General features: G+C 41.7%; 1 protein-coding gene across 3 annotated transcripts in view; it reads left to right on the forward strand.

Moving 5' to 3' along the window:
* PHACTR2 (phosphatase and actin regulator 2) overlaps positions 1-14,723 on the forward strand; it is an 88,825-nt gene that overhangs the window by 12,690 nt on the left and 61,412 nt on the right. The window contains exons 1-2 of one of the 3 annotated variants that reach the window (XM_080998567.1): positions 6,568-6,595; positions 9,923-10,006. In XM_080998567.1, the coding sequence (XP_080854693.1) occupies positions 6,583-6,595; positions 9,923-10,006 (97 nt within the window). In that variant the 5' untranslated portion in view covers positions 6,568-6,582. Of the gene's footprint in view, positions 1-6,567; positions 6,596-9,922; positions 10,007-14,723 lie in introns of those variants that run through there. The other 2 variants (XM_080998566.1, XM_080998568.1) reach the window with 2 other exon arrangements.

A 14,723-nucleotide genomic window follows, 5' to 3' on the forward strand; every position in this document is an offset into this window, starting at 1 on the left:
GAGTGGCTGGGGAAACCCAGCCAGATGGGCATGATATGAATAAAATAATAATAATAATAATAATAATAATAATATTTACCAGGACACTGGGTTGCTACTGCAGTTGTCGTCTGGCCCTTTAAGACTGGGGACCAAGCCACACTTCCACTTGTCCTCTTCTTAGAAAGCACAAGTTTGAGAGGTTTTCTGTTTGTACCATTCTTTCTAGCCATGGATCAGAGCGGTTTTTCATTTACCCTGCAGCTTTCCCCCAGAAAACCCGCTGTCTGCCGTTGAATTGGAGCAAATGTCAATACACAGGATTGATATTTGTACCTTCAGATTGAGCAGTAAACAGTGGGTTTTCCTAGGGGAAAGCATTGGGGAAAGCAGCCAGGTGGATGAGCCTAGGCAGGTTGCCATAATGGTGCTGGAGCTCTCTACATTAGGTACGTTTTCCATCTTGCAGAACGAAAAGGAACAGTGGTCATGGATCAGTGCTTACAATGACAACTCAATGATGTATTCCACATGTTCCTAAAAGATAATAAGAGAATATAAGGGAATTTCAGACGTGTGGTAACTGTCTGTCCTTGTGACAAAATAGTGACGCACGCCTCTGGGGCTTGGGAAACTGATCGTTGCTGTGGCTTGGAAGAGGTACTGCTGCTGTTTAATTGCTTTAGGTCCACATAGGGTCTCAATAAAATAATTGCTAGTGGAGGTGTGAACTCTGCTCTTAACTCACAGGGTGGTCATGTATCCTACTTTTGCAGAGAAGAGTCTTCTATTTGAAGGGATTTTCCAGACCAAGCCTAGATTAAATATAAGAAACCAAAGGAAAGGAGAACAGAGCCTTGAAGTTGCCCATCAGCAGTTGCACTTTATCATGGTCTTCCCCACTATGATGAGATGGGTTGCTTTGCTATTTAAATAATTTATAAATTTGTATCTCATACCCTCCAATAAACCTCAAAAAATAGGGACGCTCTATAGAATGTCCCTATTTTCTAAGGAATGCATAAATTCAGATATCTAAATTTTATGTGGCCCTGTCCCCTTCCCTTTCTCTGTTTTGACACATTTCCTTTCTCTTGGTCACCCTGTGAACTCATTATTCACCTTCACAATAAACTTCATTCTTTTTCTTCCCTCCTGTGTCTTTATGAGGCATAATACTGACTTTTCCCATCACTGACTTATGGAATGTGCATTTTAAAGAAAAATAAAATATTTCCTGGAATACTGTAACTTCCATGTGATTATGAAAATTATATTGGTGACCAACAGGCAATTTAAAGAAACTTGGGGGAAACATGTATTTTGTTTAACCGAAAAGCTGAAAAAGATGTTTGCATTTTCTTTTTGTGTGTAGGTGGGAAATGACCCAATATAGTCAAGAAGTGTTCATTACCAAGTTTTTATTTTTTAAAAAAATATTATTCCCTGAATCAGTATGTGCTTTGCATACACAAAGTAGTAAGACACTGATCTTTATCTTTCTAAAATAATAATAATAATAAATACTTGTTCCGTTTGATAACATAGTTTTAGTGAAGTTGTGATTTATAGGCTTGTTCCGTTTGATAACATAGTTTTAGTGAAGTTGTGATTTAAAAAGAAGTCGTCCCCCTCCCATGACAACCCTGGGCTTCTTAAGGAAGAAGGGTACAATATAAATTTAATAAAATAAAGTTTCAGCAGCCTGACTTTCTAAGAAACCTGGCCATTGCATAACCTCCGACACCTTGGGGCAGCAAATTGGGGGACACCCCCCCCATGCACCATGCCGCTGCTGCCCATCCCCAAACCATCCCCTTACCTTCGCCGGCTCATGCCATGGCAACCTGAGGCTATGGCAGCCACACAGAGACATCCTGGGTGGGTGTGCAAGTGCCAACATTGGGCCTCTTCCTCTCCCTCCCAGGGGCTGAAAGTTGTAGTTGTAGAAAAGAAGGGTGCCATGTTGGTGGGGTAGGGAAGGAGCTCTCGTATCTCCTTCCCAATCCCATTGCCACAGCAGGATCTCTTCCGTGTCCCTTGTATGCATGCTGTACAAAATTAGGGTGCCCTGGGACAAAGGCATAACCTTCAAAGGAATTGTGAACGTCCTGCTTAAAATGGGGTACTTGGAAGGTATACAGTTGTGTCCTTTTTCTGGCATTACTATGACATGGCCAGGATCCACATGTCTGTTTGGGTACTGACACACACTGATGGTTTATTAGGATTTAATATTAGCATTCAATCTAGCTGGCAATGCCTACAGCAACATTTTTAACTTTTAACCACCATACCTTATTCTCTCTCCCACAATATCAATTCCCGAGAGCAGGGGTTCCCAAACTGTGGACCGTGGACCACCAGCTTCATTCGGGTGGTCCACAGTCTTTTAAATTCAATGAAAAGGCAAACAGCATCTAGCACAGCGCATTTCAATTGCTACAACAGGCAGAAAAACAAGTCACCCATTAAGACTCTCAACAGTCTTCAAATGGTCAGGCGGGGGGTGGGGGTGGGGAGTCAGGGATGGGAAACACTGCCCTAGAGACTGAATCTGTTCTGATTGAATCCATCATGAACACAGCCGCAACAGTGGACTTAACTTCAGAACTGCAATGAATGAAACTAAAATCCTATACGTAGTTATCTGGGAGTAAGCTCCACTGAATGACGTGAGACTTAATACCAGGTAAATATGTAGGGATGTGCTGCAACACTGCATTCCTCTGTTCATTTACTCCCTAGAAAATTCCATTGAACTTTACAGGACTTACATGCATAATATTGAGCTGTAAGTAAATATCTGGCATTCTGCAGGATGTTTCTCACCAGATGTATTAAAGACTGACAAGTTTAAGGAGTTTGGCTCTGGGTGAGTGGAGGAGCTGGAGAGAACCTGAAAGAAATCCCAATCCTTGCTTAATCATTTCTTGGCATTCTCTCATACTACTGAAGATGTATGTGCTTCTGGACTCATCATTCATTCAAGAAAGAAAGCCTTTTTTATTAGTGGATATGCACCACCACCCATCTGCCAAATAAGGCAAAAGAAGAAAGCAGAGCCTCCTAAATCATGAATTTTTGTTGGATTTTGCCTGAAGGCTGTTCGCCTTAAGGATAATCATGAAATTAATTCGTCTGCGCCATTTTGAAAGACCAGTTAAGTATATAATAGCATAAAGTCATACAACTGTAACGGCACATTGTATCTTTGTGTAATACAAATAACATTTAACTATTAATCAGCTTGAACTAAATAATTAGAAACCTCCACAATCTATCAATATTATTTTAAATTATGTCTATATTTTTCCTTAAAAATAATAATAAAAGGAATTAGTGAGTTGTGAAACAGTGCTGGGCTGGATCCAGAGGTGTGCTGTTGGGAGAAATTCTGGGAAACTGCTGTGCTGGTGCTAGATGACCACACGTGGTATTGTGCAAGAGGGGTGCAATGCTTTGTGGAAACAGAGGTACATATCTGGATTTTAGTCATAGAGTCATAGAATTGTAGAGTTGGAAGGGACCTCTTCTTGCACTAAGTCAGAAAAAGACCATCTACATGTGGAAGAGGCCTTCTGCACCTCCAATCTACTGTATTCTGCCCCCCCCCCCGATATATTCTATTAATTTAGACATTTCTGCCACCTTCCAAGACTTTCAAGTCCTGACACTTCTTCGCAATTGGAAACTTGGCTTCAGTCAATTTATTCCAGACAATTTCTCTGTCATCAGGCTTTCCTTTCTCTTCCGTACATCCACACACACACACCGTTGCCACCCCCAAATAACTAAGGGATCTGGTGGAATGGTATATTGGATAGCTTAAACTAATGGGGTATGTTATGCTTTTTCAAAATCTTTTGATCTTCAGACATTTCCAATCTTCAGCCATATACAGTATATGCCATCTTCATTCTTGCATTGCTTACACCAACAACAACTATCATTACTGTAATGATACATTATTCCTATATGTTATAGCATCAGATGCCACTGCTATTTTAAAATTTTGTAAAAATGATCTCCTAGACACAGCTTCTTCTCTTACCTATTTTTAAATACCATTTTCTTTCTGTAGGATAGGAAAAGGAGCTAAAATGGGGACAGTAGTCTCTTCCCAAAACTGCGCTCTCAAACTATGATAAATAAGGCATTGCTCTCAAGTTTATATTCTGACCGATAGCATTTCTCAGTCAGGAAAAACTTGTTTAGCTGTTCTTATTGCATTGCGGCAGTGAAGACGGAAACCTGATGCTGTAAAGTTCTGACTTCAGTGTAACTGCTAGAATTGGCAGCTCTCATTAAAAGTGACATTGGAAATGGCATAGTCAGAAGATACATAATGCTAAAAATTAAAGAATATCTGCGCTGCAAACAGAAATCAAATTTCAGAATAGGAGCAAGAGAGCAAACCTTGCAGGTGCTCGTGTTCTCTTTTGGCAGCAGCTGAGAATACATTAATTTAATTAATTTGCTAGAAACATTGCATGGTTTTCCAACAAGCACATTTACTTATAAAATTGGAAAGAGAAAGTAAATAAGCTAAAATGTGGTGGTCCAGCCAGCTGTACTTGCAAGCAATGTCATTGTCCAGTGGTGGGGTATGTTTTCTGGATAAAGTCCTTTACTCCCAATGGGAATTAATAAAAAGTGCTGGTCACATTCTGAAATTAATTAGTTCATGGTGCAGCCTCCTGCTTGTGCCTGACATGTGCTGGGATTATCTCTGACACACACCCTACGGCTTTCTGTGCCCACTGCAATGATTGTCAACCATCATGGCTCAGAGCAAAGCCAGATCACGCAGACAGACTCAGAGCATGCGCAAAGTTCCAGGTGTGCCAAGCTTCTTGGTAACGTGGGTTTTGGATCCCAACAGACTTACAATAAAGCATCGTTCTCAGCGAGCTTCTTTCTGCTGCAGAATTCAAGACTAATTCAAAGACCGTTCATTCCCTAGTATCAAAGTATCCTGGGGACATTGGTTGTACACTGCCAGCTGAACTCCCCAACTATCCAAAATCAAAGCTGGAGATAGAGAATGGTGCTTTACTAGCATGGCCAGCCTGCCAAGAGGCAAGACAGCAGAACCACAATGGGGTACCACTGCCGCAGGTGCCCCACCTGCCACCACTGCAGAAGTGAGGAGAGCGGTGGCATATTCTGGCGAGATCTTATGAATGCCACATGAAATATTGCAAAATGTTATGGGGCTCTGTGCAAGATCTTGCCACTGCTTCCCTCCTACCCACTGAGGGCCTCCTCCTGCCCCACTGGAGAAGTGAGGAGAAATCGCTGTTACTTCTCCCATGGGGGGGCAGGCGCTGCTGGAACCTAGAAGCTGCTGCGTGACCCTGGTAAGCAAGGCTTTGGGGGGAGGCAGGGCGGCAGTGGCAGGGGGAGATGAAACAGGACGGGCCACCCTGTTTAATAGTAATTGGTACAATGAGTGTGCCTGGTTGGAATACTTATGAGAGATGAGGTTGCAGAATATATTTAAAGGAGGAAGACCAGAGATTAGTCTTTGTTAGATTAGACTGCTCTAGGGAGCAAATAAAATACAGCGGTACCTCGGGTTACAAATGCTTCCGCTAACCCAGAAGTGGTACCTCGGGTTAAGAACTTTACATCAGGATGAGAATAGAAATCGCGTGGTGGTGGCGGGAGGCCCCATTAGCTAAAGTGGTGCTTCAGGTTAAGAACAGTTTCAGGTTAAAAACGGACCTCCAGAACGAATTAAGTTCTTAACCAGAGGTACCATTGTAAAAGGATTTTTCATGCATTGTTCATTTAAATCTAACAAACTACTGTGTGCATAGGAAGAACAGAAACAGGTTAGCAACCACTATATCACCACAATATTAGAATGTGTAAACAAGCCTTCATGTCGATAAAGAACAAGCGTGAAGCTTGTCGGGGGGACGGACGACCTTTTATTCTGCATCTATGCCATTAAATTCCCAGTTCTGATGATTTTCTGACACTTCCTGTAGGCTTCTGAATGGTATGGAACATGACTCTTAAGCCTAGGCAATAAACTTGTACATGCACACATGCAAACATGCGCAGTGAAAATTAACATGAGCATTGTAGCTATGCATGTCAACTAAAAAGTGGCAAGGTCATAAATGCATATAAAAAGCTTAATGATACTGACTTTTCAAATTATTTTCCTAATCATCCCTAGCATAGAATTTGTCTTTTTTCATCACTGCTGTTTTAGGAAAGTGAGTTAAAACTCTCTCAGAACTGTATAGGCAATACTATCAAGTTGGGGGTTTTTTTTGGGGGGGGGGAGGAATCTTGTGTAGTTGTGCTGGATTTGAGTCCTTCCCACTCCTTTCCCCAAAGTGAATACCTTGGCGAAGTTCGCTGTATCTTTGATAGGCTTGCATAATCTGCTTGTAATGGAGCTAATGGCTGTTTTGTCATCCTTAGAGATATAAATTTCCGTGGTGATGTCTGCAGTAGTCAGTGCAAGCACTGGCTGCCAGCAAGGGCTAATAATCAGAGATGGGCAGGGCGCTTTGTTAGAGAGAGGGGTGGGGGAAGGAGATGAGCCTTAGCTGTTTTTCTGGCTTTGCGAAGAAAGAAGAAATGGATACTACTGGTAAGTGAAACTAATCAGATATTAATGCTTGGCTGAACTACAGTATTAATTTGTGTCTTCTCTGTGTGCTGCTGTCAGATGCTTGCTTTTTCTGCCTGCAATGCTGGTATTCTTTAAATTCACCTTTTAAACCCTTTCCCCCCTCTTATGAGGTTGAGGGTCACAGACCCATGTTTACTCAGAAGTAAATCCCACTGAGTTGAATAGTAAGTGTACTTACGATGGCAGGGGTAGGGAGGGGAGGCAGAATAGAATTCATGTAATTATCAAACACCTTTTAGAGGCGGGAATAACTTGAATATACATTCACTCTAAAAAGAGAAACACTGTGTCTGTTATTCAATATAAACACATGGCATATATATAGCTGTTGTTCTAATTTAGGAATAATGTGCACTTTAATCTCTTTTTGATGGCTTGACTTTAGAACATGTGGTTTCGTGTTAAAATAGCACATCTAAGGAGTTGAAGGGGAAGTTCAAAATGAGAATTGAAAAGGCTGGGAAGCAGCCTACTTCCATTTAAATTTCTAAGTAGTGCTTAGCCAAGGATGGTTCTTGTATTGTTTTCAGTATGTTTGCTAGCCTCTTGGCAAACCTTTTTTTTTTTTTAATCCACTAAGCAAGAGATATGTCCCTTCTAGGTCATCCTTCTTGGTTTGCATGCTAGCCAGAGTGGAAACCAGCCCATTTATTCACCTGTGCAGAATTCCTGGTGATGTACACGTACCAGGCAATTTGTTGAGTACAAAGCTATGATTGCCCATTTGAGCTATGCAGATCTGGTGCACCCATGTTATATTTATTTTCCTTTCTGAGGCTACAATCCCAACCCCACTTACCTGAGAGTAAGCCCAATTAAATGAAGTAGACATGCTTAGGCTTGCAAGCTTACAGCTCAATCCTACACATGTTCAATCTGAAGTAAGTTCCTCTTTATTCAATGGCCCTTACTCTCTAGTAAGTATGTTCAGGACTTTGGATTTAAATTCTGTTCCTACTGCACTGCACACACACTTTCAAGAGAGCTGCAGTTAAGACCATAATTATGGTTTCATTTACATTTTATCAACAGAGCAAGGGAACTTCTCATACTAGCACAAACTTTAAAACAAACTTGTTAGGTCTGTGGAACAAGCCAGCTGACATAACTGAGGTCCATTAAGATGCAGGAATTTAATACAATGACATGACTAATATTCCATGACTAGGCAAAATTCCAGTTTCATGTCAGACATACCTCAGCATAGGCAAGCAAATGAAACAGGAGCAAATTTCTCCTAGTTAAAAAAATTATCTCACTACTACAGATTCTTGAAACCCTGTCAAAAGATGTCACTTTAATCCTAAACTATATGGCACTGTCCACTCCATACAGTGTAGCTATATGAGCATTTATGAGACTAAAAATAAATATGACTCAAACTTTTGGGGGGGGAGGGGGAAGGGGCAGAGGGAGGACAGAAGCTGATGTTTGATAAACATAGAAACCAATTCTTCTTTGTTGTTCTTATTCTTTCTCTGAGGATAGCTTTAGGTCCTAAATTATCCTTGTTTGGTTTAGGGCATCATTTCTTTTTCTATTTCACAAGGATATTGCTGTCTGGCTTGCTTTAATTAACTAGTATTGAAATGCTCCAAGCATCTGATAGCAACATCAATTGTTGCTTTCTTAAGTTGTCCCTTGTGTTTTGAAACAGCGTATCAGGATGGTGAACTAGGAATTTGTTTACCAAGGAAAAGAAAGAAGCTAAGAAAGCCTATAATACATTTTTCTTTGAAATTACAATATGAGTTATTGCCTACAAAGGACAAACCAAACCAGCTTCCTTTTGTCGGAGAACTCTTCTTCTGTATGTCTGGTAGAGATCTTGGTACTAAATGAGGTTTGTTGGTGAGATGTGCCCATTCTTTTGATCCAGTTAATTCTTCCAGTATGTTATATTTGTGTGAATCACCCATTGCCCCAGCTGGCTGCTTTTGTTCTACTAAACAGTGGTCAATTGAGGATTAGGATTCAGAAGCTCTCCAGTGATATAAGCCTGCCTCAGTTGACAGACTCTTGCAGCGACTTCTAGTACTTCCTGCCTTGGTTGACATGTAACACATTTTTCAGTTTAGTACTCCTTAATCCACACCATTGTGACTATATCCAATTTAGACTAAAACAAGAAGCCAATTAATGAGAAAATCGGCATCTGTGACCAGGCCCATTGTTGGATCATTGCCTGGTCCTGTGGAGGGACCACCACACATTGTAACACCCATCAAAGTTCATCTGTTCTTTTAAATTGAAGAGTGATATTTTTGTTGTTGTTTAGTCGTTTAGTCGTGTCCAACTCTTTGTGACCCCATGGACCAGAGCACGCCAGCCCCTCCTGTCTTCCACTGCCTCCCGCAGTTTGGTCAGACTCATGTTTGTAGCTTTGAGAACACTGTCCAACCATCTCGTCTTCTGACGTCCCCTTCTCCTTGTGCCCTCCATCTTTCCCAACATCAGGGTCTTTTCCAGGGAGTCTTCTCTTCTCATGAGGTGGCCAAAGTACTGGAGCCTCAGCTTCACGATCTGTCCTTCCAGTGAGCACTCAGGGCTGATTTCCTTAAGAATCATGATATTTAGTACCCAGAATAAAGTGCTTTGGCATTTAAACGTTATTTGGGCTGGACTCATCAGTTAGCCACACACTGACCTTGTTTGCATGTAACACTAAGCCATGTAACACTAAACCAAACCATGGCTTAGTGTTATGTGTGAACTGGGTCATTCCTGTGAGATGGAAATTCTATAGCATCAGTGCTTTTATAGCATCAGTGGCACAGGGATGAAATGCCATATAAAAATAAAGTAATGGTGAAAATATTGTGCTGCAGCTTTCAGAGCCTGCCACCCACACACCCTATGGTGACGTTGCAGAGCTTTATTTTTCATTTGCAGTAATATAACGTCACTGCTTTTGGAGGACCAAATATATCTGTTCTACAGCCTGCATAGCTAACAACAATTAGCAATCAAACTGGGTGACAAATTTATTCTTGTAGCCAAACAATTAAAAAGAAAAGAATTATAAATATTCTCATGGAAAACATTGCAGCACATCGACATGTGCAGGTTTCATCACAGGACAAAGCAAGATATAAGCATTAACAGGTGTGAAATGAAGTTGGGGCTAATTGAGATTGAAATACAGACAGTGTGGTCTAACAGTATGAAAATGACTCCTTGCAGTCTTACTCAGTGCATCATGTCAGATGTGGGTTGGCTGCTGAAAATGGCATCCCTGTTTCACATGCTTCCATCTCTCCCTGTAACGTGTAGTTTCACTTGCAGGCATATCACTGCCCCTGCTCCATGCCATTTGCAGCTGCTGGCAGAGGGAACGAGAGAGCACACAATGTGACAATATCACAAGAGGTAAGTGAATCTGCACATTACAGGAAGAAGGGTGACAGTGTGGCATTTCACGCAGCTTCCCTGCCCTGAGGAATCATTCTGTCAATCTCCTCATTCTTTCCAGGCTGGCTAGGCACCTAATCGGCCACACAACATAACAACCAGGTTCAGTTTACCTTGTCATTTTCCCCTTGCACCGTGAGCCTTCACATCTGTCTCAGTCCTTCTATTCCTCCAAATATATATACTGTGTGTGTGTGTGTGTGTGTGGTGATCAAATGAACTAACATATGCATGTAAGCAAGAGAAAGCACCATTTGGGAGGAAGGTGGGATATCAATTCAATAAATAAGATAAAATATAGGCCTTCTGTAACAAATCACCTTCCCAATGTCTGCACAGTAATGTTTTGGAAACTCTGTTCTGAGTTGTCAGGTTAACACACACTTTAGTTGTTTTTCCAACTAAACTGTAAACCATAGAGAGAGAGAAAAAATCAGTCTGGCTACATACCTGACATATCTTTCTGAATAGCTACTATTTTTGGCATAGAACTAGACAGTCCTGCACACAGCAGCTGGCTCTGGCTATTTAGTGCTAGAAATAGCAATTTAGGTATATCAGCATTGGTGAGTCAGGCTTTTGTTATCAAAATTGTCCTTGAATCAGACCATGAATCAGCTGAAGGATAATTGGTAAGCAGAATTCAACCTCCAGTTTTAACCTAAAATGTAATTTACTGGACATAATGGTTCCCAAACTGCTTTGCCATGAAAACCCAGAGATGGAACTCTGCTTCTGCATGGGATCTCCCAGCCAATCCAACTTCTGATCTGGAATCCTCTTTCCCTCCATTACCTTTTTCTGACACTGTCTTACCCCTGCTTACTGGTACCTAGTGAGCTACCTATGCAGCTCCTGCCCCCAAAGAGCCACAGGTGAGTCTCAACCCGCTGTGCAGAATTCACTGTTCAGGTTGCCCAGAAGTCCCAAATGAAATATTATGTGCACATTTTTACTATTTTGACTCACTCCATCTGTAAGTTGAGCTGCAAATGGTTTGCTTCATGTCTATGTCCTAGCCAGAAAATGCTCTTTCTCTTGTGGTTAGGGAGCAGTTGTATGTAATTGTGTTGTATGTTCTTCTAAAAGGCTTTACTGGAATAATAATGAAATATTCATTAAATACTGTACTGAAAGGTTAATAGAAGTGTTCACTGTCTTTTCAAGAGCAATGTGCAGATAAACCTAGGGGGTTGTTGTTGTTGTTGTTTTAAAATATAGTGGCATGGTCTTGTAAAGCTATAGAGCCTGTCTGCTTACCTGCAGGAGTTTTTGTTTCCCCCCCCTAATGTTGCCTTCTGATTCTCTGATACACTTTAAAATGTTCCAGGATTTGCCCACACTGGCTAGGACTGAGCCAGACCTTTATTGCCTTTAATACAGTGTTTTGTTGCCTGAGGTACACTTTCTCTAGATTAAAACTGGCAGCAGCCAAGTACTTTTGAGTGTAAGAATGAAGTGTGCTGCCAATTTTAATGCACAAAAATATGTCAGGACAGTTTAGTTTCTTTTGTGGAGACCAGTTGACATTTCACAATTCTTTTGGCTAGTATTTAGAGACCCTTGAATAGTGGGCCCATCTTTGGAGTGGCAAGCTTGTTTTCTCCTCCTCTGGGCGGTGGGACCTGAACCAATTGCTTCAAGTTACAAGAAAGGAGATTCTGACTAAACATCAGGAAGAACTTTCTGGTGCCAAGAGCTGTTTGACACGGGAAGGTACTCCCTCAGAAGATGGTGGGCACTCCTTACTTGGAGGTTTTTAAGCAGCGGTTTTTAAGCAGAGGATGCTTTAGTTGAGATTCCTGCATTGCAGGGGGTTGGACTAAATGACCCTCGGGGTCCCTTTTTTACAATTTTGTGATTCTATGAATATGTCAGTTTCTGCTGAAAGGATTTAAAGTACTTAAGATTGTAGGAGACATGGGCTGGATCGATACATGTCAAAGAAGCGATTCAGTTAAACCCGTTGTAAACTCATACAGGGAAATCCGGTAGGGAAAGATGGGACTCCACAGCACCATCTGGTGTCGCAGTGTTATATCACATATACAACACATATAAAATGCTTTTTCTTTACCAATGACACTGAAGTGGTACTGTTCTACTGATCTGAAGAGGGCAGCACAACAGTTGGCAGCCACTGAATGAACAGACTTGCTGGATCAGGCCAAAGGTCCATCTAGCCCAGGATCCTGTTCTCACAGTGGCCAACCAGATGCCTATGGGAAGCCTGCAAGCAGGACATGAGTACAATAGCACTGGTCCAATTACGGTCCCCAGTGACTAGTATTCAATGGCATGCTGTCTACAACAGTGGAACCTAGTCGTCATCAACAGTAGCCATTAATAACCATATTCTCAATGAGTTTGTCTAAGCTCTTTTGAAGCCATCCATTTTGGTGGCCATTACTATATCTTGTGGGAGAGGATTAACTATGCTTCTTCCTACCTCCTGAATACCCAAAATACCACATTTCTAAGCTGTTGTACCTTATGGCTGTATTAGCAATTATGCAGTTCAGTTTTACAAATCCTATTGCTTTTTCATAAAATAAAAGTTCTTTAACATCATCATTAGCATTTCATCCTGTAGTGCTTTATACACAGGCATAACAGCAGCAGTCCTTAATCTGGTTGGAGGCACAATAAAATAGAAAGGAACCTAAAATATTGAGTGCAGAGGCGGCATTTCACAAAAGTGAGGCATGTTTTCAGAGGAGAAACACAATACATTGCTGCCCACCTCATTTTATTGAACATTAAATATCACAGGTCAAAAACTAAGCTGGCTTTCAGTAAGCATTACGCACTGTCTGTGCTTCGCTATGCACTTAATGTTCCTAACCTAAATGTGTTTTCCAATACTCTTCTTTAAAACCCAGCTGCTCAGCTTCTTGGAAAGAAGCAAGTTGAGGTTAGTGTGGATAGAATGTTTTCTAGACTACTCACTGTATTTTACAGGTATCTCTAGGGTAGAGCACCTTGTTTGTGACTATCATCTGTTCACAGCATGTGATAACCTAGATGATGGGTGTTAATGTCTAGAGCAGATGTTTGTTGCTTTGTGGAGGATTCCACTTTAGAGCAGCTGGGTGGACTAGATTATCATTATCTCCTTTTCAGCCTTTGGGTTTTGCCTCATTTTTGCATTTTATAGGCAGTAAAGTGATGGTGGTACTTGTGTAAATGCATCGAGTTCAATAGGACCTGTAGATGCTGAAAGAAATGAAATAAAGACACCATGTTGTGCATTAGAAATTCAAACATCAGCCTTCCTGAATGGAATGGTTTTTAAAGAGCTATTGTCGTGTTCCAAGCAGCAATTCTTTATCATTTTCGGATGCGCTATTATTTTGCTTAATAAGTTCTGGAGATGTCCATGTGAACATATTTGCAAGATTTTTTTTTTAAAAAATTAAATATCAGTATCTGCCTCTATAACAGAGGTTCAAAGTAACTGAAAATAATCAGGTCCTGCTTTGATCCCATGTTATATTTCTAGAAGTCCAATGCTGCTAAGCTACAGTGGTGATATTAGCACAAGGAGTGGTGTGCACTACTACAGCAAATAGGGTATGCAACACTAGCTAGGGAATCTCTTCCCAAACATATCAGATTCCCCCCCCTTTCAACCCTATGATTCCAGGAGTTGCCTATAGGGGCTATGGGTCTCCAGATATCTTTGGGCTTCAATCCTCATCATCCCAGACTATTGACCATGTTGGCTGGGGTTGATGGGAGGGCCACAGCATCCCCATTCCAGCTCTAACATGACTAGTTCTTATTTGGCCTCTTTAGTATTATGTTTTTCATTGCTGTCTTGGTTCCTGTTTGGCTGGTTCCATAACACAGACAAGGCTACGGCACCTCATCACGTGATATTAATAAAAGCACATAAAATTGCCGGGTGCTCCTAGATTACTTTGTTTCTCTCCCTGCAGGTTCCCAATCTAATTTAAAACATAAAACAAAAAGGAAGCGGGAATAGGAGGGAGTAGATGGCTTATTGTGGCTGTAGTTTGTGAAAAGTTCCCTCCCCCCCGAAGTTAGAGGTTCAAAATGCAGCAGTGGAAGAAGGCCCTTCCTGCTATCCTCTTCAGCAACCCAGGTGCCAGTCCCATTTAAAAATAAACAAATTAGTGGCCTCTTGGTGGATGTATTTTGGCATCACTGGTTTAAGTGGTATTGGTTTGGATCATGACTGACCCTTCTACAAACTCTTTCCATCCACAGAAAGCTTATGATACAGTGGGAGGCCATTTTTGCAGCTCCTCGCATTGTTCCCAGTGTCCCCTAACCCTCCAGAGCAAACCTTCAGTGCTGGGCCCCTTCCTCTCCAGCCTCCTCTTCTGCCTCTGAGCCTGGACTACTTTCTGCCCTAGCCTCTTTCTCCTTACTAAACTCTCTTGCCCCTTCAGCTTCTGACACTCCTCCCATTCTTCTCCTTTTCCTCCCTCTGACCACTCATCGTTGTCCCAACACCAGCCCCCTGGTTCTGAGCTTTCTTCCCCTGGAGGGTCCCATGGGGGTTATCCAGTTGGTGCCCCCCCTCCTTTGCATCCAGCCAGTCCATGACATGAGTGCAGGGTGGGGAGCAAAGGTGGGCAAAATATCCCAGAAGGAGAACGACATGTACCCCACCAGAGCTACTACCCCTCTCCTAACACCCCATACA

The sequence above is a fragment of the Podarcis pityusensis genome (assembly GCF_964106645.2).
Source record: "Podarcis pityusensis genome assembly, chromosome: 3".
Classification (NCBI taxonomy): domain Eukaryota; kingdom Metazoa; phylum Chordata; class Lepidosauria; order Squamata; family Lacertidae; genus Podarcis; species Podarcis pityusensis.